The sequence below is a fragment of the Chamaea fasciata genome, unplaced genomic scaffold (genome assembly GCF_029207755.1).
Source record: "Chamaea fasciata isolate MVZ Bird 193981 ecotype frontalis unplaced genomic scaffold, bChaFas1.0.hap1 SCAF_22, whole genome shotgun sequence".
NCBI lineage: Eukaryota > Metazoa > Chordata > Aves > Passeriformes > Sylviidae > Chamaea > Chamaea fasciata.
This window is the reverse complement of record NW_027094107.1, coordinates 3,320,801-3,346,088: the sequence shown is the minus strand read 5'-3', so window position 1 is coordinate 3,346,088 and position 25,288 is coordinate 3,320,801. Positions and strand designations below refer to the sequence as shown.

Below are 25,288 nucleotides of genomic sequence, written 5' to 3'. Positions count from 1 at the left end.
CCGGTCTCGGTGGGACGGTCCCGGTCTCGGGGGGTGTGGCCGGTCTCGGTGGGACGGTCCCGGTCCCGATGGGGTGTGGCCGGTCCCGGTGGGACGGTCCCGGTCCCGGGGGGTGTGGCCGGTCTCGGTGGGACGGTCCCGGTCTCGGGGGGTGTGGCCGGTCTCGGTGGGACGGTCCCGGTCCCGATGGCGTGTGGCCGGTCTCGGTGGGACGGTCCCGGTCTCGGGGGGTGTGGCCGGTCTCGGTGGGACGGTCCCGGTCCCGGGGGGGTGTGGCCGGCCCCGCCCCGCGCGCTCCCGCCCCCCGGGCGCCGTCACGTGGCCGTCACGGGTGCGCGCGCAGTGCCCGCCCCGCCCCTTGCCCCGACCGCAGCCAATGGCCGCGTGCGGCGGGGTCGCGCGGGGCGGGGCGTGCGGCGGAAGCGGCGGCGCGTGCGGGAGCGGCCGGGCCGGACGGGGCCGGGGGGTGAGTGCGGGGAGCGGGGGCGCGGACCCGACTGCGGGGAGCGCGGTCGCCCAGCCCCGGAGCCCCGGCGGGAGAGGCCGAGCGGCGGCTCGGGCCGGCCCGCAGCGGGTGGCAGCCGCGGCCGGGCCCGGAGCGCTCCCCTGGCGGGGCCCGGGCGTGCCGAGGGGCCGCCCCGCTCTCCGCTGCCCTCCGGGCCGCTGCCCGGCCGGCAGCGGGGCTCGCTGGGCAGGAGCCGCCTCCTCTGAAGCTCCGACCCGGCCGAACCAGCCGGGGAGTTTTGTGGAGGGCCTGAACAACCTTGTAGGAGCCGTCGGCAGTTCGGGAAGACTGGTGGAGACACCCGCAGGGCTCCGGGCCCGTCTGGGCGGCGGGGAGGCTGTGTGGGAAAGTTTATTCCATATGGAAAGTGTCTGGGCCACTGTTTGGGTTCAGTGGTAGTTAAAATCTCTTCAAAAAGGACATTAAAATTACATCAGAAAAGGTGGAGAATGTCCAAGAGAAGGTCTGGAGCACCTGGAGTAGCTGGGAAAGGGGCTCAGCCTGGAGAAAAGGAGGCTTGGGGGGACCTCCTGGATCTGCACAACTCCCTGACAGGAGGGGCAGCCCGGGGTGTGTCAGGACCTTGTGCCGTGTCGTGTTTGCTCAAGGTGAGAGGAAATGGCCTCAAGTTGTGCTAAGGTAGGTTCAGGTTAGAAAGTAGTAACAAACATCTCCCTATCAGAGCAGGCAGGCCTTGGAATAAATTCCTTAGGGTGGAGGCATCATCTCTGAACGTGTTCAAGAGGCACCTGGGGATGTGTTTTAGGGGTTATTGTGGTGGTGCTGGTGGGTCTGAATGATCTCGAAGGTCTCTTTCAATCCTGATGATCCTGTGAAAATGGCACAAGGAGAAATTGGCTACGTATAAAGAAATTATACTGATGCTCCAAGAGCGAGGGGTTTACAAAAGGGGTGAGGAGTGAAGGGGGCAGCAGCTTCCCCCTGAGCTGGGATGCACCTGGCTGTGCTCTCTCTCTCCCGAGGCTCACACGTGTGTGTGGGCTGTGTTGCATCCATGGTGCCGCAGCAGACGGTCCGTGGGCAGCACAGGGAGCTTTGGGGACACTCGTGCTGGTGCCCACAGCTGCCGTGGGCTGCAGCTCTCCCACAGCCCTGGACTGTAACTCACAGATGCACATGCATGAATTTCTTAGGTTCCCCGAGCCTTTATATCGAGCTTCTTTAGTTTATGTGCTTCTTACTCTCTTATTTTCATCATATTTTTGGTGCTGTGTGCCGTTCCCAGTAATGTCTGTCCAGGTCATGCTGCGTGATGTTTTTGTTCTTTAAGTGCCGTGTGTTTGTTACACAAACATTAATCCTTGAGTAAGCTCCTCGTTAGCCTACACCATCCCTACCTCCCCTGTAGCTGCATTAATTAGCCGTTGTATTTTTCCGTATTTTCCTGCAGAAAGTTGCAGCAGAGCCGTGAGACGGTGGGAAAGCATGGAGGTGACCTGGGGTAGGAGTTCGTCACTCCAGCTTGTGTTCCTTCTTACTCCAGCTGTACTCCTCCCTGTGCTGGAAGCCAAGGGGTTGGGTTCTCTGTTTCTTCAAGGCTTATTTGAGGAATTTTGCGGATCTAATTAAAAAGGCCCTTGAGCTGAGTTGTTGAAAGCTGTGTGGGAGCTGGGGTAAGGTCAAGTTTCTGTGTTGAAGGTCATGTGTTTGGAGCTCGTAGCAGGGATGAGGTTTAATCACCGAGTCATTGCAAAGATCAGGTGTTGCTACTGAGGTATTCTGTATACCTTCCAAAGATGGTGTGAAATTTCTCCCTTAATCCCCAACTTTTCTGCTGACATTATTCCAGTTCCAGCATGTCCATCTCGTCCAGCTGCTCCACTCTCAGCCATCAATTCCTCACGCTGGTGCTGGCTTTCCATGAGGCTCTCTTGCCCATCAGTCCAAGCTTTTGCACTGGGATTTTCTGATGGTCCACTGCTGGCTTTACTGGAGTTTTCTTAGTGTCTTCCCCTTTTTGTCTTCCTTTTTTTTTCTTCTTCTTCCCTGTTTTGTTCTTCCCCAGTAGCTCTGTGTAGTTAGTCCTGCATCCCTTTGCCCATCAGCTTTCTTCTCCTAGCTTTTCAAAAAGATATTTCCAAAAATAGGAGCTGCTGAGCATTGTCCTGAGGTGGCATTTGGTAGATGTTGCTCTCCAGAAGTGCTGAGGGAGTCTGGAAGGACAGAAAGGGCTGCCTGCAGCCACCTGCTCCGCACCCCCTGGAGCACAAGCAGCTCGCCCTCTGGAAATCCTAGGGTTAGAATTCCTAGATGTGTGTGCAGAGGGAGGGTGGTTTAGCAGAGCCTTGTGAGCATCCTGAAAACATTGCATGCAAAATTTAATGATTTGGCATGGTGAGCAGAGCAGGTTCCACTGTTGGGAAGCACTGAGGGCTGTTAGGTCACCGCTGGTGATACACATACGTGTGCACACATGCTGGTAAGGAGTTTTTTCCTTTGTTTTGGGTTACAACATCGAGTGAAGAGCACAGCTCATACAGAACTTGGTCATGTCCCCCTATTTTTGCTGCTGTGGCTGTATTTTTGTGAAAACTCTGCAGGTTGGTGTCCCTGACTGGGGTTGCTGACTGCTGCATTCTCAGGTGCAAAGGAGGAAGGGGCTCTTTGTGTCTCTTGGTTTTATAGAGCCCTGCTAGAATAATTAGCTGCCCGAAATTAATATATTTCTTTCAAATACAAGCTTCCAGAATCAAGGAAAGTGAGCAGTGTGCCTCTTACCACCAAGGATTACCAGGAATTAATCTTTCAGTGTAAAGGCCACTAATCTCAGGCATGCAAACAGGGTTTATTGAGCTGCGTGTCAGTGCTTAGAGCAGTGATGGATGAAATCCCTGGCAAATTCAGATGCTCTGGCTGTTAATTGCCTCCCCACCTGCTCATCTGCCTCTGTCCCCTGCATCCTGGAATCTGCCTATGGGTGTCAGTCACAGGAGATGGATGGTGACATATGGAGCTGCTGAGTGCCAGCCCTGGGCCAGTTTGGGCTCTCAGCCTGGGCTGTCCTGCCTACCCTGGGGCAGTTCTGCTGTCACTAGGTCCGAGCTTTCCTCTTCTGCTGGGAGCTGAGTGAGGGGGCTCAGTCTGGCGCTTGGATTTTCAAACACAAAGCCAAGCTGGGAGCAGTGGGAGAACTGTTGGAACTCCTGCCTTACGATGAGCATCTTGCCATGTTCCTCGTGCAGTTTGCAGGTAACACGGGGGGGGGTTCTGGGATTCCCTGCGTGGCTCCTGCTGCCCTGCAGGATTATCTGGAGTTGACAAAAATCTGTCAAAATTGTGATGCTCTCATCAATGTGCCTGGCCAGCTCCCGGCTCAGACTGATGTTTGGGAAGCTCTACTAGTGATAATTAAGCCAGGAGTGTAGTAGAGGAACATACATGAGCCCAACAGTAGTTTTTGAACCTGGGAATTAGTTTCCAAAAGGAAATGATTTGGATCTAAATGTAACTTCAAAGCTTCAGTATCCCTCTCCTCTCCTTTCCCTGCTGGTCTCTTTTCTCTTGTGTTCTAATTGAATGGTGCAGATGTACTTTGGTGTCTTCTCAAGTTCATTTCTTGAGGGCTTAAAATCAGCACTGTGTAGTCAATGCCACAGTGTATCCTGGAATCCAGTTTATTCCCAAAAATACAGCACCCTGCTCAGACTGAGCACTGCTTATTCCCTATATTTGCCAATGTTGGCAAAAGGTAAATCCATATTTATAGTAAAGCCTGTGTCAGCCCATTTCTGGAGTTCCCCGATGCTCTGTAACAGAAGTCTAATATGTGTTCAGAGGAGCCCAAGGGACCCCAAAATGTCACCTGAGGGGTTCAGAGGGACCTGAGTCACCCCAGAGTATGACTCGGAGTAGTTGAGAGGGTTCCAGGACACCCCAAAATACGACCATACAAGCACCGGCCTGCACAGGCTTTTTGAGTGTATCATTGAGGGGTGCGTGACAGTGTCAGAGTACCTGGTAATAGTTGTAATTTGAGTTTTGGCGTTCCTGCTGTTTGTTAACTGGTTGGATGGCAGGAAAACTGTTCCAGTGCCTGGGCAGAGTGAGGCTGTAGTTGAGGCTTGTGATTCTAGAGCAGTGTCAGGTTTGTGGCAGAGCTCATGCCACCACTTAAGTGAATGTTCCTGAGCCAGCAGGGAACATTTTACCCAAATCCCGAGGTGGCAGCCGTGTGGGTGCTGTGTTGTTTGTAAGTGGTCCCAGGAGCTTCACAATCCCGTGTTTTGGTTGTGATTTCTAGTGCTTCCAGCTCTTGGTAATGGGAATGATCTTAAAACAGCCTTTTCAGTTCACCTCAGGGACTCTTTGGGGTTTATTTTCCCCCTGGTCATTAAGGCAAATGGCCCAGCTCTGCTAGCAGGATTGGAAAACCAAATCCTGTCCCGGGTCTGGCATGGGACCCAGTGAGGATGGATGCTTCTCTTGATTTATGCCTGGAACATTGAGATCTTCCCTGTCTCCCCAGCCCCTTTCTGAAGCTGTGCTGTGGAAGCTGCAGCCATATTTAGCCCCAGCACGAACCTGGATTGATCCCAACGCGGTGGGACGAGGGCTGAGCATTGTCAGTGCTGCTTAGGCCAGTGGGAAGCTGTGGACTCTTCCCATTAGACACATCTCAGCACCTATTCCCAGAGGGGAAAACCATCCACAAGGACCTGCTGTGCTGTGGGAGAGGCCTTGCTCAGAGTCACCTTCTGCTCATTTTTCAGCATTCCCCCTTCTTTCCCTGCTCCATTTTTCTGCTGAGGAATCTTCTAGCCCAAGTTTTTATTTTTAAATGTTTAATCACTGCATTATGGCAGTGCCTCATGTCTCACTCTTAAAAATGGACTCCTGGAATTCCCTGGAGATAGCAACAGGGAGATGAAGGGCACAATGACACCTGTGCCACGTATAGCTCTTGAAAGTGCTGCCCCCAGTTCTGACACTTGCTGGAAACCCAGATTTTCTCCACCCCTCTTACCTTCTGTGTAGCATTTCCCAGCAAATATAGAAATCTGATTTTGGCCTTTCCAGGCTGGCTCACTACAGGAATACTGAGCAAACCCCTGTGGTTTGCTCCTGTGCTGGTGCCTTCCCTACTGAGCAGGGCAGCTTGGAATGGCCAAGGACACCTCGTTCTGGTTTGCACAAAGGACAGAGAGATGCTCTTGTTTGTGCCTCCTGGCTGTACTGGCTGAGCCTGTCAGCTTTTATCCTGCTCAGAGCCCAGGAGAGAGGATTTTCTGCAGTTTCAGCTTTCTTCTGAGCCCATGCTCTGTACCCAGCGGGGTGTGGCTGGAGCTCTGGCTGCTCGCTGAGATGACAGGAGAGAGGCAGGCGGGTCTGAAAGTTGGCTGCTGTCCATGGCATTTATCCTGTGTAGGGTGGCAAATCTGGCATAATGAGGGGTTTCTTACTCCAGAGTGTGTTGGGATTCTTCTCTCTGGCTTGTTTAAATTTTTGGAGCAAACTCTGTGCTGCAGGAGAGCAGCAAGCAGGGTCCCTTTCTTACGGCTTCCATCACCTGCTTTCCATACTGCCCTTTGCTTTCCTGGGGCATTCACTCTTTCTCCATCCTGGTGAAGTGAGAGCAAAGCTTTCCTAAGGGATTTTGCTGCACCATGTTTGTTGTTAGGTTCTGGTGGATAGTAGCTGGTCCTGTTTTGGGGAGGCCTGAGGGACAAGGCTCCGGCTCCAGATCACATGGGTGCCTCCACCCAGAGGCTTCCAGCTGATGGCTGCTTTGTTTCTGACTGTCAGCTGGCCCTGGGGACATGCTGGGATGTTTGAGCATCCCAGCTCAAACTGGGGCTGGAGATCTTCGGAGTGAGTGGCTGCCTGTGTTCCCCAGTGGGTTGGAAAGCAGTGGCTGGAGCAGTGTCCATTGGCATTCAGGTGCTGGTCAGTGCCAGGTGTCTCCACAGCGTTCTCTTCAGCCAGAACAGGATGGCTGTCCATCCTGGTGACACCAGTGTCTGGCTGTCCCACTGCTTCTCTCCATTTTTCCCTATTCCCAAATGTGGGAAAACTCTTGTTCAAGTTCAATTTTGCCTTTTCTATCACATGGATAACACCAATGTAAGCTTAGAACTGCTCCTTTTCCTTTCTCCTGCTGTCCTCCCTTTGCACAACCTCTCTATTTTTAGCCTACTGCATTCAGATGTGTTTTCCTGAGCCCTCATGACCTCCATGATATTTTGACTTTGGAATATTTAAGCCACAGCATTGTAGGCATCCTGCATGGCCAGGCGTGACTATTGTTGTTGCCAGCTGAATAGTCCTTGTTTTTTTGGCTGCTTCTTGCGTTCTCACCTTTCAGTGGCTGGGAGAGGAGCCCTCCAGGCTCCCTGTATCCACTTGGCTATTTACAGCCAGACCCAGCAGCCATGTTTATTAAGTTCTTGGAAGTGGAGTCCTCTGGAACAGAAATCACAGCGCTGCAAAGTGTCCTGGAGGAAGGTTTGGTACAAATGCCTTGGCCCATCAGTGCTCTTGGGTGGGAGAGTTGTCTTTTTTGCTACTCTTGAAGCTCTGCTGATTCCCCTGGGAACACAGAGCACCTCAGAAATGTGGGTATTTTTATCACTTCATATGGGCCCACAAAAAAGATTTTTTTTTTCCTTTTTTTCCTGTATTGTCTGTTCAGGGTGAATTTGCTGAGACAAAGATCAATCAAACTTGATATTTCAATGTTCCTTTGGTCTTGCATCCCTGCAAGTGCTGACTGTGACAGAAGGTGGAGTGAGGAACTCGATGGTCAGGGCACTGGGCCCATCTCTTCAGCCTGGAGGAAAGGAGGCTCATGGGAGACCCTCTTGTCCACAGCTCCCTGACAGGAGCATGCAGCTGGGGATGGGTCTGGAGCTCCCCTTTTTGGGATGCGCATCCCAGAGCCCCTTCCACGGCCATGACCAGGAGCAGCTGTGTGGCAGACTCCTTGAACAAAAATTGCAACAGCATCTTCTCATTTTGAAGATGTTCTCAGTTGTGCCTTGTTTGTTGGTAGTAAATCACTCCATGTAAATTCTCAACTGGTGAAACTTAAGTAACTCTTAACAATGTATTCCTGGATGGAAGAAGTAGGGAAAAATCCTGTCCTTTGGGTTTCCAGGCTTGAAATGCTGCTCAACCCAGGGAAGATGCGCCCCTGGCTTACGCTGTCAGGCGGTTTGGTTTGTGTGGGTGGTGGAATTGATGCTGGGGAGTAATATTTTATTGTGTAACATTCAGATGAGGCAGAGCTGGGGCCAGGAGTCAGGATTCCTTCAGGGCCTGGAGTGCTACTTGTGCCCGGAACGGGACGTTTCTCTCACTACAGTGATCCAGAAGCATCACAAACCAGTTTAAGTCAAATCTCTATGTGTGCTTTTCTCTTTCAGGTTTAAACCACCTGTCCTTTGACCCTGCCAGCACTGAGTCCCTGGGGCTGGGCAGCACCGCTGGCCTGCGGGTGTTGAACAGCCCGGCTGAGGATGGCAGTGACCCGGGAAAGAGGAAGAGGAGCAGCATTCCCTCAGGTGAGCTGATACCAGCTCCACTGCTGGCAGGGTTCTGTGTAGAGTGGCCTGGATCCAGGGGTGTGGCTGGGCAGGGGAGGCTGTGATCTGCTGCAGCCCCACCGCTGTGCCTGGAGCCAGGCTTGGGCTGTGGGATCTCCCCAAGGAGTACATAATGATAGAACAGTGAGGAATGGCTTCCCACTGCCAGAGGGCAGGGTTAGATGGGATTTGGGGAGGGAATTGTTCCCTGGGATGGTAGGGAGGCTGCTCCATCCCTGGAAGTGTCCAAGCCCAGGTTGGACAGGGCTTGGTGCACCCTGAGATAGTGGAAGGTGTCCTTGCCCATGGCAGGGGATGAAACAGGATGGTTTTTCATGTCCCTTCCAACTCAAACCCTTCTGTGTTTCTCTATACTTGTCCCAATAGATTTTTTTTCCCAATTGAACAGAATCTCAAGATTAAAATAATGACCGTGATTAAAAGCAGGATAAGGCAGCTCAGGCTGAATGACTGGAGACATTCACATTTAAGATAAAGTCATGAAAACAAAGCATTAAATGAACAGTATGATATTGTAATGTCAGATCAAGGAGTCTTGCAAGGAAAACTACCTAGATGCCAGCTTCAGGATTTCTCACAGAGGACTGGGAAAAAAGGGAACACAGAATAATGTCTTTGCAGATTACATTGTGGCTGAAAACTGCAATCCCCACCAGTGTCTGGGAAAATGTGGCGCCTGCTTGTGCCATGGAGGTGGGATGTTACAGCATGGACAGAGCAGTCTGTGGGAATGAGCTGGAAACTTCCCTAGGGAGGTTCCAGGTGCAGAGGGGAAGGATGAGGCTGCATCTGAAGCAGAAGGAAGGTGATGTGCAAAGCCCACAGCTGTAGAAAGAGAGGGTGAAATGCAGCTGGGTAGAGGGAAGGTCCAACTGTTTCCCTGGAGAGTTAAAAATGCTTTAAGGAGAATCAGGGACTTTACAGCACAGTTTGATGATGGTTTTGATGAGCTGACAGAGCACTTCCAGTGGCAGTGAGAGGATCCTGCTGGAACAGCTCCCTTGAATTCAGTGCAGTCTGACAGTTTATACCTGCTGGATGTGTCCTTTGTTCTTAAATCTCTTGTGAGGCATCAGCATCCCCTTACCTTTAATCAGCGTTCCTTCAAGGCCCCTTAGAGCTGTTAACTGCAGTGAATGAACCATAACTGAGGTGCTTTAAGGTGTTTCCCAGGTCCCAGCTGCTCCAGAGGCACAGCACTAGTTGTTTTTCCTCTGGTTCTTCCCTGAGAGTGGGTTTAGCTCTGGTTTTGGGTGCTGACACTGCAAAGTCCTGCTGGGCAGAGCTGAGATCTGCTCTAAGTCCGTAATCACTTCTATGTTCCTCTCAACAGATGGTGGCGGAAATCTGAGCCTGGACTCCATTCCGATGGGATTGCCAATGTCCGACCCGAGTGCCTGGGCCACCGCCATGAACAACCTGGGCATGGCTCCCATGGGCATGACAGGACAGCCCCTCCTGCCTGGTGAGCTGAGCCTTTGGAAATACAGCTCACAGCTCTTTGGGAATAGCCTGTTGCACTGGGATAAATACCCACCACGTACACACTGAGCTGTGTTTGAAATGCATTCATGCTGCAAGTGATTTATTTAGAGACCTGAATTGAGAGGAGATGAGAATATATGTGTTTTAAGGCAAATTATAGTTATTGTGGGGTACCCCTAGATATCCTGCAGTGGAGCAGGAGGAGGAGGGTGCCACACAGAGGTCAGGAAACCAGTGATTTCCAGGAACATGTTACTCTGAACTGAACTGGAGTGGCTGGTAAGGAAGGATGGGAGGAAGATGAAAGCAACAGGGTAGCAAAATAGATATGGCAGAAATTAATGGAGGATTCTCCTCCAGAAATGACCACCTTGTAGTGTGAAATACATGTGCATGGCTGAGTCATCTTGTACTGGATGAAAGAGCTCCTGCAGGAGCAGAGCTGAGTTTGCCTGATTTCCCAGCAGTGCAGGATGCTGGACATCAAAGTCCTGAATGGAACTGACTGTTCCAGTGCTCTGCTGCATGAAGATGGATGCTCTCCCTGCCGTAAGAGCTGCCTGCTCACCTGGGGAGTAAATGTCCTTGTTGGCAGGCAACACAACCTTCTCTTCTCCAGTTTGAACAGCCCCACCTCTCTCAGCAGTAATCGAGAAAGTTCTCTCCTGTCCCCAAGGCTTTGTTTCACATTTGGCTTTGCTGTGGAGATGGTGTTTCTGTGTCATTCTCCTGCTGACATTCTTCCGTGAAGGAAAAATCAACACAAGCCTATCCCATGGATAAGGATACAGTTCCCATGTACTCCTACATCCATGTTTCACAGTTGGAACAGGAAGGTTTCCTGTCCCTTCCTCCAAAAACGCCGGTTGGTGGCAGAAGATTGGCCTCAGAGCTGTGTTCTTGCTGCGACTGTGTTTCAAAATACTGAGGAAATGGCAGGTTCTTTAGCTGCTGGAGTTGCTGCACTTGTCTGCTTGGTGAGATGATGCCCTAAATCCCAGAACCATTTAGGTTGGAAAAGACCTCCAGGATGATCGAGTGCAACCTGTGACTAGCCCAGAGCACTGAGTGCCACATCCAGTCAATTCCTTGGATGCCTCCAGGGATGGGGACTCCACTCCCTCGAATGCCTGACAACCTTTTCCATGTATGAATTCTTCCTGATGCCCTTAAGCCTGTGTCACAACTGTCTGTGCTGCTGAACTACTTAATACAACCAAACTGGGTCAGGTTTTCCACTCTTCCCATATGTCACAGGTGTCTTTTTGTGGACAAACCTCTCTGGGAAGGGTTGGACACTAGATGGGAGCCAGTGTCCACAGAGGAGAGAAGGAATTAATTTAACAGAGAGAAGTTACTTGACTGTGGCAATGAGCAATGAAACAGTTTTAAAACATTATTTTAAGAGCACAGATCTACAGTTTGATGCTGGCGTGTTCCTGATTTTCACCAGCATGTGTGGGAGCATTCCCTGTTTACTGTTAGAGCTCACAGTCACTGTATGACTCTACCCCCTCACTTGACTACCTTATTCTCTCCTCCATTTAGATTTTGATCCTGCTCTTGGAATGATGACTGGAATCCCTCCGATCAACCCCATGATGCCAGGTCTGGGGATTGTCCCACCTCCCATCCCTCCGGACATGCCGGCTGTGAAGGAGATCATCCACTGCAAGAGCTGCACTCTCTTCCCACCCAACCCACGTAACTGTCTGCTTGTGCTTTGTCTCTGTAGGATATCCCTGTGTTTATGTTCATATAAACCCAGGTGTGTGTGAGAAAAGGGCCGTTCCTGGGACTCACTGCTGGCAAGAGGGTGACAGAGCAACAGGAAAAGCCTGTTCTTGTCACTGAGTGTTTGCCATTTCCAGAAATAGCCTTTTCAGCTGCTAGATTGATAAGGACTGGGGAAGAAGCCATTCCAGTTGCTGAGTGCTTGAAGTCTTCTTGGTTTGATTCTCGTATGAGGTATAGCTCAAGCACACAAGTCTGGAGGCGTGTGCAGTTGCAGCACAGAGTACGAGCATGTTTTTTACGTGTTCTTTACATTAGGGCAGTTTTTTAAGCTGTGGTTTTGTAGCACCTTCCATGATAAAGTTGGGAACTCCTGGTGCTGCTTGTGTTCCTTGACAGCAGCTCAGTGAACCTCCCGCACTCAGGAGAGTGTTTAGAGGGCTCCTGGCTCTCAAGATGTTCTTTTTGGAAACATGCTGGTGAATGTGCTTATTTTTATGCAGCACCTCAGCAGTGCTGTGGATCCACTCCATAAATCTGAGTGTGGCATAGCCAGGTGCATGTTTGGAGGAAGCCAGGAAGGTGTGGTCATCTCTCAGGAGAGAGGAGCAGGTGGAAGGAATGTGTGTTGGTAACCCAAAACCTGACCTCTGCTTTCTCTTCAGATCTTCCCCCTCCAGCCACGAGAGAGAGGCCCCCAGGGTGTAAGACAGTGTTTGTTGGAGGCCTGCCAGAAAATGGGACAGAACAGATCATCATGGAGGTGTTTGAGCAGTGTGGGGAGGTCATAGCTATCCGCAAGAGCAAGAAGAACTTCTGCCACATCCGCTTTGCTGAGGAGTTCATGGTGGACAAGGCACTTTACCTGTCTGGTGGGTGTCTTTGGCTCAGAGGGAAGCTTAAAATTCTGGGACAGAGCCGTGATGGTGCCTTTATAGACAGAACAACAGAATTTAGGGCAGATTTCTCTGATGGTGTGTCAGTTTGCCTTCTGCTGCCATTGCATTTCTGCTTAAATATATGAAAACAGCTCCTGAGAGGAAAGTCAGCGATGCTTTGTCACCTGAAAATGTATACAAAACGTTGGGCTGAGGTACAGAGTCTATTCCCATCTTAAATGGACAAGTAAGATGTTAATTCTATGGATAAAATAGAATTCTATTTATCTCTATAAAGAGAATAGCTGATTCCATAGATAGTGCCTAAAAAAATTGACAGTTGCTCCTAATTTCCTGGCTGGTGTGTTGGACTTACTTGGCTGGTTGGCTTGCCTTAGTGGGGTTTTATTTGTCTGGTTGGCTTGGCTTAGTAGGATTTTTTTCCCTGTTAGCATCAGGGCCGAACCTTCTGGGCTCCTTTTGCCACGGGAGCCCCAGGTAAGTCCCCTGTCCTACTGACCACTCTCCCTCCCGCCAGGCTACCGCATCCGGCTGGGCTCCAGCACAGACAAGAAGGACACGGGGCGGCTGCACGTGGACTTTGCGCAGGCGCGGGACGACCTGTACGAGTGGGAGTGCAAGCAGCGCATGCTGGCGCGCGAGGAGCGGCACCGGCGCCGCCTGGCCGAGGAGCGCTTCCGCCCGCCCTCCCCGCCCCCCGTTGTCCACTACTCCGACCACGAGTGCAGCGTGGTGGCCGAGAAGCTCAAAGGTGAGAGCGGCTGGGCGGTCAGAGCTCTGTCTTCTCCAGACAGCAGCTCTGCTGCCATCTTCCTTCTTTTTGTCAAAAGCTTTGCCCTGCGCTTGAATCACATTTATAGTGTCTCGGGATGGAGAGGACCTGAAGGCTCACCTGGCCCGACCTTTCTTGGCAAAAGCATGGTCTGGACCAGATGGCCCAACACTCTGCCTGGCCCAATCTTGAAAGCCTCAGCTACTGGAGAGTCCAGCACTTTCACAATGCTGCCATTGAGAAGAGTTGTCCCCAGGAGTACCCATTCCCTCTCATTCTTTTCACGTGATTCCCTTGTAAAAGAGGAGTTTTCATCTTCATAGCCCTTCCCTGGACACAGTGATGAGGTCTCCCTTAAATCTTTTTTTTCCCAAGTCTGAACAAACCTGTTGAGTGCAGCAAACTTGTGCAAATCAAAACTGTTAAGTACAGGTTTCTTCCAGATAATTTTGTTTAAGGTTGAAAGGACTAATGTAAGACCTTCTTGGAAGCTAAGATTCACGTGTGACCTGATGATTTTGGAGCTGGAGGTCATTTCCTTTGACAAAAGGGTCCATCTCAGTAGACGTGAAATTTTCTAGTAAGTTTCTAGTGCTTGTTCCTCCTCCTGCTGCACCTCAGCAGGTGATTTGCTCCATCAGCTTGGTGCTGGATTTGCCTTCCTTTGTACAGCCATGTGTTCAGATCCTTCCCTGCTTCCAGGAGTTGTGATGAGTCACCTGAAGGATGCTGACCTTTGAAGTAGCAGTTTTGCTTCAGGGAAAAGACCTGAAAGCTGCCCAGGCCACCCCAGAATTGTGGTGTTAAGTTGTCCATTCTTGCTGCAGATGACACCAAGTTCTTGGAAGCCATCCAGACCTTGCTAACCTGGATAGAACGTGGGGAAGTGAACAGGAGAACTGCCAACAACTTCTACTCCATGATCCAGTCGGCCAACAGCCACATCCGCAGGCTCGTCAACGAGAAGGCAGCTCACGAGAAGGAGATGGAAGAAGCTAAAGAGAAGTTCAAACTGGCTCTCTCAGGGATCTTGGTGCAGTGTGAGTAGTGTCTCCACACTGGATGTTGGTTGTCTCGTGTAGGGAAGACTCTTAATTTCCAGAGTGTGGAGAGGCCCCACTAAAAAGGCTCTGAGAAAAGAAGTGGCAATTGCTTCTGTGCATCTCTGGCTGATTTGGAATCAAGTGGCACTAACCTGGCAAAAATCCCTTGTGGCACTTTTTACTGCAGTAAGAGTCCACATCTGGGGGGAGGAGAGAATGAATTCTGAATTTGTTTCCTCTTAATTATTGTCTGTTATTAGTTCTGTCATCTTTTCAACCCCTCCTGTGCACAGACAAGGTAAGTTCCTGGGAATTTGGTGCCTCAGCGAAGTGTGCAGGATTTGCTCACCAAAGGTAGGAGCAGCAGAGGGCTTCCAACACCCTGTTGTAGACCCTGGGTCTTTTAAATCCCAGGACTTTATAAAACCAGGAAATCAAGGAAGAGGCATGGACTGTATTAACTCCAGGATGTGATTTGTAACAGTTCCTCAGACCATTCATTGCCTCTTACACATCCTTGCTTTAGGAAATCTGAATATTTTTACTTCTTGATGAGTACCTTCTCCACAACTGTACTAATTCTCCTTGAGCCCCTTGCCTAGCTTTTGAACATTCTTAACTTTTGGTATTGTATCTAATAATTTTAGCTGTTACTTGATTTTTTAAATTATTCTTTTTTAAAAAATTCTGTTAATGGTAAAAGCTATGGGCACACGATCCAGAGGGACATACAGTGAGCACTGCAGAGTAAGTAGTAATAGAGACTAATGTGTAACTCCACTCTCTAAAAGCAAGACTGATATCTCAGCCACCTTTGGTTACTCTAACAAGCAGGGAGATGTGTTTATTTTGTGAGAATTATGGGTACTGCCTAACAAGCATAGAAAAAATCAAGTGGATGTGCTTTGTGCTGTGGGTGAGCTCTCAGCCAAGGAGGAGCACTTTGTGTATTCCAAATCCTCTGAATTTTCTGGAGAAGCAGAAGGAATAAATCCCAGGATCAAGAAAAGCTGATGGCTGGCGCCTTTGCTTTGATCCTGGTGCTGTTCCTGTAGCTCACACAGGCTGTGGCACTGTCCAAAGGCCACCTCATGGTTGTAGCTCATCATCCCATTTCAGAGGTGAGTCCTGCCCCTCTGAACTTACACTCCCAGCAAGTCTTACACAGCATATTTGGATATTTTTCAGCACCTCTGCTGCCTTTTTTTCCACGTGTCCTGCCTTTTTCCCAGCTGAGAGCAGAGCCCATGCCCCAGTTGGTCGTTGCTCTGTGAGCATTTGGCACTGGCCTGGTGAAGCCCACTAAGGCTCTTTCCAGACATTGAGCCCCTTCCCTGAGCGTAGCGTCAGCACAGTGCAGTGTTATGAGAAAAGGGGAGCCAAACCACCTGCCTGATTCCACTTTTTTACTCCTTTACTCCTCTTGTTCGCCCTCTCTGGATGCTATTCGGGCCCGATTTGCTGCTGATTTGCCACTCCAGTCGAGCAGATAGTGGCCGTGTACCATTCTGCCTCCAAACAAAAGGCTTGGGACCATTTCACGAAAGCTCAGCGTAAGAACATCAGCGTGTGGTGCAAACAAGCAGAGGTTGGTAATCTTTTCTTGTGTTAGATCCTCCAGCACGGTCTCTTGCTTGTCAGGATGTTGATGTTCAGTTTGCACGATACTCGCGTGGATAACAACACCTTCCTTCACAGTATGAGGTGGGAATCACTCAGGAGGCTCTTGTGGTACAGGTAATAAATTTTCTCTTGGTATTTGTGTCACCAGTAGCAATACATCGAGACCTGTCTGCTGACAGAAGTTGTGCACAATAATAGTCATAATAATGATAACAAATGTTGATTTTTCTGCTGGTTTTAATATCCAAGCAAGATGAATTTCTAGGGAGATGTTAAAAAAAAAAACCAACAAAAAAACCCTCTTAGTGTCATCAGAATATTTTATTACATTTTTATGTGATATTTCCACCTTGAAGTGGAAATAATTGCAGGTGAACAGCCTGGAAAACTCGAGGGAGGATATTCTCATGTTTGTGTATTTATCCCATGAAGTGACATGATGAAATGTGTGGTTTAATGATGGTGATCAGGAAGGAGCTAATGGAAGAAGGCTTGTCACTCCCACTGCTCTCCTGCAGGAGGAAGAATAGTGCTTAGTCCAGTCAGACTTGATAAAATCAGATAAGGGAGACAGGCAGAATGTCAGAAATAAGAAAGCTTAGGTAAAGAAAGGGTGTCCATTGGAAGGTGATAATGTGGGGAGATGTTTGTCCTGGGGGCTGTGATGAGATCTGTGCTGCCAGCTGCCACCTAGGGATTGCAGGGCCTTGCATTTGGCCTTGTTCAATCTCATGAGGTTTGATCCCACTCGTCCACCCTGTCCTGGCCCCTTTGGCTTTCATTCCTTACCCCTAGTATAAATCTTCCTGTGGTTCTGGATTTGTCTGGGTGACTGACTTCCTTACTACAAACTTGGAAAGCAAATCTATCGTAGCAAAGCCAGGAGTTGTCTTTCACCTTTAGGATTATTTAATATCCAGAGTGAATCTCGGCAAACCTGAGAGGCTGCTGATCTGTGATCACCACAGGCCTGGCATCCCTGTGGGCAGGAGGCATCCTGGCCTGTGACCCCCGTGGGTTGGGGTGTCCAGCCCTGTGATCCCTGTGGATTGGGGTGTCCAGGCCACCTTCCTGTAGAGCTGCAGCCTTGGAAGATTGGATCATGCCCAGCCAGGGCCCTGCTGGTGACAGGCAGGTGGTTGATCCTCCACCATGCTGGAACACTTCAAATGCCCACGTTATCCTGGGAAGTTTCCAACTGTGATCTCCCCATGAGACTGTGGGACTTCCCAGATCCCACTGAGTCAAGCCTTTGTAGCAGCTAAAAGAGAAGCCAAGGCTTCTTTTGCACCTGAGAAGCCAAGTGCAATCTGATTCAGATTCACTCTGAGCCCAGTGCTCCCGTTCTTCCCCGCCTTCTGATGGCTGGCTGTAGCTGGGGTGGGAGTTCTCTCTCCAGTTGGAGTTGTCTTTTGTTCCAAGGTAAGTTCTCCCTGTGGGAAGAGGCTGTGAGACCACTGGTGAGGCCTCTTTCAGGAGCACTTCAGCTGCCAGGCTCAGTCTGCTGCTCTCCCCCAGCTTAGGGACTATTCTAAAAGGAAGGTGGAAGCCACAGGATGCAGCTTCTTCGTACAGATTTTGGCAAATACTTACATATTTATAAAAATGCTGCTAGTATATGGTGCATTTTAGGTGTAATTTAAGATGTCTCTTGCCTCACTGTAGATATCAGATGCTGGTTAAAGGGTCTCTCAGCCTTTTGGGGTTACCTTGAGGAGGTCCCTGTACATGCAGGGATGCAGCTGTAGCTTGGTTTGCTCTGTCCCAGCTCAGGTTGGGACTTCCAGCTCCAGAGAATTAGGGTGACTCCAGTTTCTCATGGTTTGCACAGCAAGGCTGAGCTGCCTCATCACAAGAGCAGAAGGGAGACGGAAGAGTCAATAATCCCAGTAGCACTGACAGAGTGAATTGTGCTGGATATTGCCCTTGATCTAATCATCTGTGCCAGGTTTTAAATTGTGTCCTGGAGTTTTGCAGACCTAGATTTCAGGAACTTTTCAGCCAGCCAGCCTGTTCCTCAAAATCTGTATTGAAACGCCCTCTGCTTTCTGAACCCCAGGAGATCCGTAACATCCACAATGATGAGCTGATGGGCATTCGGAGAGAGGAGGAGATGGAAATGTCTGATGAGGAAATAGCAGATCCATCAGAGATGAAAGAAACGGAAGAGTCAGGTAAAATCCCTTTTTACAGCTCATAACATGCTTCTCTTCAGCGGTTTCTTTCTGGCAGTGGAAAGCCATTCCTCTTGTCCTGTCACTCCATCCTTTCTCCAAAGTCCCTCTCCAGCTCTCTTGAGCCCCTTTAGGCACCGGCAGGGGCTCTGAGGTCTCCCTGGCTCCTTCTCTTCTCCAGGCTGGACACCCCCAGCTCTCCCAGCCTGGCTGCAGAGCAGAGGGGCTCCAGCCCTGTGACACCCCAAACAGCGGGGAGCCATTCCTTTGGGTGCTCAGGATTTGTAACCGGGAGCTGCTGAGCCCCTGTGCAGGGTGGGGAGAGCACCCAGGGGTTTCCTGCTCTCCGGTGTTTGATTGCTGTGCTGTCCCCAGCGCTGGTGTCGCAGGTGGAGGCGCTGAAGGAGGAGAACGACAGCCTGCGCTGGCAGCTGGACGCCTATCGCAACGAGGTGGAGCTGCTCAAGCAGGAGCAGGGCAAGGCCTCCAGGGATGAGGACACCACCAAAGAGCAGCAGATGAAGCTCCTCCAGCAGGCTCTGCAGGGCATGCAGAAGGTGGGCCTGGAATTTTCCGTAGCTGGGGCCGTGCTGAAGGGGGAAGAGGCTGGGCTGGGCAGCAGAAACATGTGGAAAAACACTCTGGATTTTAGCAGGATCCAAACTGGCGGGGGGGGCAACTTGGTTATGTCCAGTGTTGCCAAAAAAAACCCAAAGCAAGTATTGATACCGGGGATTGTGTATGAGCTGATAGGCCCCATGGAAGCAATCCATGGATTCCTTGTCTGCTCTTTACTGTGACTTCCAAAGTACCAAGTCTGTCCATAACCAGCTGAGTAAGGAAGTGAGAAATCCCATCCGTTGGGGATGGAATTACTGCCTCGTGTTTGCACAACTGCACATTTTTCTATGCTAATAGGCAAAGGCATTTCTAAGGTACACTGTGGATCCTTCTTTTTTATACTTCATCTTGTAATGGTTCTGGATGTGATCTGTCTCCTCTTCATGGAAAAGCCTTTCTAAATTTTATGGTCTTTGAACAATGGTTGATGGAAGGCAGGTTAAGAGTTTATCTTTTCTCTTCCAGCATCTTTTGAAAGTCCAAGAGGAGTACAAAAAGAGAGAAGCTGAATTGGAAAAAGTGAAAGAAGACAAACTGAAAATAGAAACATTATTAGAAAACCTGAAGGAGCAGGTCTGTGCCGTGCAGGTCTTCCTTGTGCAGTCCTTGGGTTTTGTGGTGAAGGATGTCTGTCCTTCTGCCCTCCTGGTGAGAATGCCCAACCCTGGTTTGGAGCAGTTGTCCTTGGAAAGTCAGGAAAAATTATCTGTCAAATTGCAGGATGTCTGTCAGGAATGGACCTGCAGTTGCTTCATGTACCTGTGAGACAATCTCAGCAACTGTATAAATAAAACAGGACTGTCACTGAACAGTGTACAGTGGTATCACAGCTGGAATGGGGTTTTCTGCAGCCTGAGCTTTTAAAAGATGAGAAAAAAGGGTCTCATTTATCAGACACTGATATTTACAACTGTGGTTTAGGAGCACATTTTGATCTGACCTCCATAAAACACTTTGGAACTGGAAGTTTTTGTCAGTGTTTTAACAGTTTTATTCTTCTGGGTTTATTCCAAACAGAAATCTATGCAGAATTCAAAACAGAAATCCATAATGCTGCTTTTCAGGTTTGATCCACTCTGATTTGATTGTGGATGAGGGTGTGACTCTAAACTTGCCTGATCCTTTCCTCTATAGCACAGACACAATTACACAAGAACCATGAGGCAGCACTTTCCCCTTGGCCCACAGAGCCAGATACTGGGTTTATCTCATTTTGCATCTTCAGTCCCACTTCTTTGTGCCAGGAGCTAGGGAAGATAATAAATGCCGTTCTACTAACTAAAAATGGTTTTGTGTATTTCAGTAATCATCAGAGCAGGAGCTTCAAACCAAAAATAACAGATTATCATCAGTAATCTTTCCTTTCATTGCCCATATATAGCAGAGCATGGCAGATGAAGAGGACAAGGAGGGAGATGCTGCTGACTGCCAAGGGAATGTAAGTCCAAGAGCTGCTGCTCTGGGGTAGTGGAAAGTGTCCCTGCCTGTGGCAGGGGGTAGAACAGGGTGGGCTTTAAGGTCCCTGCCAGCCCAACCAATCCCATCATTGTGATCTCCAGAAGGCTGGCTGTGGGTTTGCAGTGTAGCTGCTGGGCTGCAGTGCCTGGATCAGCTTCCACAGGGCAGAGCTGCTCTTTCCCCTCTGGAAGCAAATGTGGAAGCTTAGGCCCTGTGAGCTGAGAACTGCCCTGGTGTAAGAATTTGAGCAAACCCAGGGGACCATTCAGTTCTATCTTTGTCACTGGCCTCTCTCCAGCCCATCTCACTGGTTATTGGAAGCTGTTCCCAATTATAGCTGTCCACAGCTCTCAGGCCACTGGAATTCCACATAAAACTAGGAAATAAAAGCAAGTTCTGCTTTTAGTGGAGCCACTGTCTTTGCATTGTTGTGTTTATGTCAGGGATAATAAATTATGCCAAATCCTGTTTTAATTCAGTACCACAAACTGAAGTCAGGGACAGTCTGATCCTAAGCCCCGTGTAGCCCCATGGCACTTGATTAATCCCATTTATGTCAGTTTGGGCATTTGAAAAATAAACCTCTGCAGCTTAATCAGTTGTGGCAAGGCCACAGTCTGGTTTGTATTTTGTTGTTTAAAGCAAGGCCCTTCTGGAGCAGATGTCATGTCAGGGAGCAGGTTTGGTGCAGGGTGCATGGTAGCATCTGCTGAACTTTGTGACCTCTTCGTCTCACTTGGTGGATCACACCCAGCACCATGGACACAGCTGTGCTTTGCTGGGAGCAATTTGGAACATAAGTAGCAGATACAGCAGTGATGGATGCAGTGACTCAGAAAATCAGGAAAACACCCCTGCACGCTCTGTGGAGCCTACCCAAGCCGGTGCCTGGTGTGCCAGGTTGTCTGGAATGTGCCCTGTGGGTTTGTTTTGCAGGAGAGCAGCATGTCCAGAGTTTGTGCCTGCAGCCAGGAGAAGGAATGTCCAGTGGAGAAGACCTTGAGCAACAGCCCTGTGAAATCTGAACGAGAAGTTCTCTTAGTTGGTGAGTTCTGCTGGCTTGATGGTGATGCTGGAGACCTGAATTGGGGGGGGATGTGCTTGAAGGTGACCTTGCACTCCTCCTGCCCACCTCTGTCTCCTTTGGTTATCCCAAGGCATGTGGGAGTCCTGGAACTGAGGAAAACATCGAGCTTTGCTGGGGTCAGGTTGTGACCTTGTGATGCCTGGCTGCTTCCTGGCTTTTGCCTTGTGACAGTGACCTTTGTGGTGTTCTTTCCCCAGGGATAATTTCAACATTTCTCCACGTACATCCGTTTGGAGCCAGCATTGAGTACATCTGCTCCTACCTGCAGCGCCTGGACAGCAAGGTGGGTGTTGGCCAAGTGGATGCAGGGCTCAGGTAGGCATAAGGACAGGTTGAGCTGGACAGTGAGGCCTGGGCTCTACTCCCTGCAGAAATCTGCTGGAAGAGGATGAAGGATGGGGTGAATTTTTGGATGACAGGATGGTTTGTGTTGGGAGGGACCTCAAAGCCTATCCAGTTCCACGTCCTGCCGTGGGCAGGGACACCTGCCACTATCCCAGGTTGCCCAAAGCAGCCCAGCTTTGGGGTCCACCACTAACCACGTCCCTAAGTGCTCCCCGTGTCCTGTGGCACGCTCGTGTCCCCCTGGCTTTGTTCTCCTTTTCAGAGTAAATGGGAGTGACTTTGCAAAGGCTCCTGGATATAGGAAGGAATTACATCTCGTTCTCCTCTGTCCTGGTCTCCAGCTGTCTTTATTAAAAGAGCCCCAGGGACAGGAAGCCCCACAGGCATGGGAATCCTGTCTTGAGATTGGAACTTACCCAGCTGCTTGTGTTTATAACTGAGTGTTTAATTTACCCATTCCTAAGAACATGGCTCCCTGGCCTGGCTCACTCCAGCCTCATAAAGACAGAGTTAATAATTTTATCTCCTCATTCTAGCTTGGAATTTGTCTGTGGGGCCACCAGCTGCTTTTATTTTGGTTTGAAGCTCCTATAAAACTGCAATCATAGCACTCAGCTGCCTTCTGGAACTTCCTGTTTGGTATCGACAGTGCAGAGAAGGGCTCCTGGAAGCTTCTGCTTGGGAGAATCTCTGTGCAGAGCCCACCCTTTAACCTGTGCTATGGCATTTGTTTCCTTGTGTTCACTCACACTTAGGGCTATTCCCGTTGTCCTTTGTGTTCCTTCTGAGCTCTTCTGTCTCCTTTTTGACTCTTGCAGGAGCTCAGATTATTTTGGGATGTTACTTTTAACCCTGAGCAGATCTTTGGGCCTGAGGTGAGGCAGGGGAGTACTAGGAAGTACAACCTTGTTTCTTGAAGCTGCCAACAGGAAAGGAAGGGGAATGTTTTTCCCCTGTTCCCTGTACATCATTCCCACCGAGAAGGTCAACAGAGAGCACAAAAATTAAGATCCATGGTGGTTTGGAGCCATGGAAGAGCCCGTCAGAAGTTTCCTGTAGCCCTGAGTGTGGCTTGGGAGGACCTTGGGCTCACCTCAGGTTCCTCCTCCACAGTCTGAGCTCTTGGCTCTGTTTGACACAGCTCCCAGTGTCCCAGCATTATCCCCAGGAGTTCAGGGAAAGCCTGGATGAAGTTCAGCAGTGTAACTGTTTGAGTTTGAATTATCACCAGCTGTCAGGGCTTCCATCTTCACTTTCAGTCCTGTTTTCTTTGTCTTCCCACAGATCTGCACGGCGGAGGTGGAAGTTCTCATGACACGACTGCAGAACACGTTCCGGCAGGAGCTGAGTGGGGTTGGGGCCAGCCTGGAGAAGAGGTGGAAGTTTTGTGGCTTTGACGGGTTGAAAATGACTTGAGCTTTGACTTAACACTGGAAACAGTGGGCAATGGATGCTCCTCCGTCTGTTCCCTCACACCATGGCCTCGGGGTGCAAAGTGTAAAAGTGAAACCAAGTCCAGAGCAGCACTGGAAGAGCCTCCAAGTTCTGCAGCTGCTTTGATCAGTTATTTGTTAGTGGGCAAGTGCTGTTCAATTTATTTGGGGAAAAAAGCTCCTGCCTGACCCTTTGAAGCACAGCGTGTTGACTCTGTGTTCTGCCAATGTTGTATGTGCTTGTGTGCCCAAATTCCTCCTCCTCAACCTTCCTTCTGCTAGGAAGAGCCACAGACTGTCCTGAAGCAAAAACAAAGGAGCATCTTCTGGTTTCTAGATTACCAAAAGGAGAAAAAAGAGGCATTTTTTAGATATTTCTATGAGTAAAAAACAAGGTATATTTAAACAGAAGATTTAGATGGCTCAAGGGCCTCTGAGCCAAGGAATTCATTCCTTTTTGTGCTGTTTTCTCTGTTGGAAGTTAAACTGAGGTGGGGGCAGAGGGGGATTCTGGCAGTGCTACTAGTACTCTGGGTCAGTCTGTACAGAATCTTTTACATGGGAAGGGTGTTTGATTTTCTGGGGATGTGGGTGGAGCAGAGCTACATCAGCCTGGCTTTTGGTGATTCTTACCTGCCACGTCCTCCACCTGTTTTGCTCTGGAGACCAAGCTCAAGCAGCACAGACTGCTCTGCTCCTGAACCTTCCCAGCACTGTTCCTCATGTTCCAGTGCATGCCAGGCTCTTGCCCAGCTGTGCAGAGGTGTAGCATAGCTCAGCCCATCCCAGCCTGCCCAAAGCCCTCTGGATCCTCCTTCCCCCAGCAGCCCCACGCTGGTGTCACGTGCAGAGGTCACAGTCACCCCGTGCAGACATCCCAACGTGTTTCCAGCACGGCAGCTGTCACACTTCCAGCCCTTGCTGTTTGTTCCACATGCCCCAGGTGTTGGTGCCCTTCATTGGGCTATTGATCCCACCTCATCTTTGCAGGAGAAGCCCCAATTCCCATGTTCTGTTCTCAGGCACGTCCCAACCCTGGTGTCATCCTGCCAGGTGCTTCTCCACCCTGTGCCATGGCCAAGGTAGTGCCCAGGTTGAGTACAGGGACATTTTTGGTGTGTTCTATGTACTTGGCACAGACACCTGGTGTTGTGTGAACCAATTCCTTATCCAAAACCCCAAAATTCCACTGGTGACACCAGGCTTGGAGCCAGGTGTTGACCTGCTGTCTCTGTTTCTCCTCTCACATTCCCTGCAATGGGGAGGGATAGAGGAGAGCACTCCCTGGGCTCCTGCTCCCTTTCCCACTCATGCCAAGGCCCTGAGGTCTCTCCAGATCCCTTGGATTTCTTCCTGCACCTTCATCCTCCAGCCAAGATGAACCATCCTCCTCTTTGTTGCTCCCACTGGCAGAGCCTGGCATCACTTCTCCCCAGGCACTGGGGAAACCAGGGTGGTCACAGAGGAGACACCCCTGCTGTGCCAGGTGGGAATGTGGCACCAGTGCCACCTGTCCCTTGGGGTCAGCCAGGTGGAGAGAGGGCAGGGCCGTGTGTACTCATGAGAGCTCTCCTTGGGAAAATCAGGGAAGAAACTTCGGGAATCGGGACAGTTCCAGAGCCATGAGAGCCGCTGTTGCTGGAGCACACTGGAGTCAGGGAAGGTGTGGGGTCACTGGGCACGGGGCTGGGCTCCCCAGCGTGGCAGCTCCCACAGCACAAGGACTTGCTGGGTCCCAGCCTCTGTTGGCTGTGGGGTGGGAGCTGGGATGGGGCCGGGGCGCCGTGTGCAGCCAGAGCCCCCTCCTGGGGGGCTGAGGGGGCTGGGGCTGTTGGCGAGATCAGGCAGGTTGTTCCATGGGGCAGCAGGAGGGAGAGGAGCCAGGACCTGTGGAGCAATGGCTGGTGCTGTGAAGGTGAGTCAGGGCTAGAGCACCCCAGGGTCCTGCTGCTTCCCTTCTCCCAGGGCCTTTCCAGAGGGGCTGAGGTTTCTCCCAGGAGAAATCTGTCCTGCAGATGGGCTGCTGAGGCAAAAACCCAGGGATGGGTGACAGAGACCTTCCCTTGGGACCCGGCTCCTTCATTGGAGGGCTGTTGCTCTCCCTGCTCCCAACACTGAAAGCTTGCCACACTGGGAGCAAATAAAAACCGTTTTAAAAATGTTCCAAATAGTTGTGTCCCTGCAGATGAATGCTGTATTTTTAAGGAATAAACATTTTTTATGGGCAAATCTTGGCCCTGCTGCTTTCTTTGTCATGCCAACCCAAACCATTCCATGATCGTGGGCCAGGAGCCTGGCTGTGGCCCCCAAAGGGCTTGTGGGCATGGAAGTGCCAATTTGGGTGCTGGTGGAGGTTTGGGAGGCTCTCCAAGGTCCTTCTGGGAACAACCTTAGCTGTAGATCCACCCCATGAGGTCTGTGAGCTCCTCACCAGCAGAGCTCTACAGGGACGCTGCAGGTGGAGAGCATCTGTGTGCCCAGCCTGTGCCAGACCCTGCTGGACACTGTCACGGAGAAGATGCCATGGTGGAGCACCAGGAAAGTCTG

At 50.5% G+C, this 25,288-nt stretch overlaps 1 protein-coding gene across 1 annotated transcript; it reads left to right on the top strand.

Annotated features, from left to right (window-relative positions):
- Positions 1-416: 416 nt before the first annotated feature.
- Positions 417-24,962, top strand: ENOX2 (ecto-NOX disulfide-thiol exchanger 2). Its single transcript, XM_066202365.1, has 15 exons — positions 417-466; positions 7,888-8,025; positions 9,401-9,532; positions 11,101-11,256; positions 11,952-12,158; positions 12,703-12,936; positions 13,785-13,997; positions 15,482-15,588; positions 17,683-17,797; positions 18,173-18,354; positions 18,884-18,991; positions 19,800-19,856; positions 20,813-20,921; positions 21,161-21,246; positions 22,593-24,962. The coding sequence occupies exons 3-15, from the start codon at positions 9,436-9,438 to the stop codon at positions 22,722-22,724; spliced, it is 1,803 nt and encodes a 600-aa protein (XP_066058462.1). The 5' UTR covers positions 417-466; positions 7,888-8,025; positions 9,401-9,435; the 3' UTR covers positions 22,725-24,962.
- The last annotated feature ends 326 nt before the right edge of the window (positions 24,963-25,288 follow it).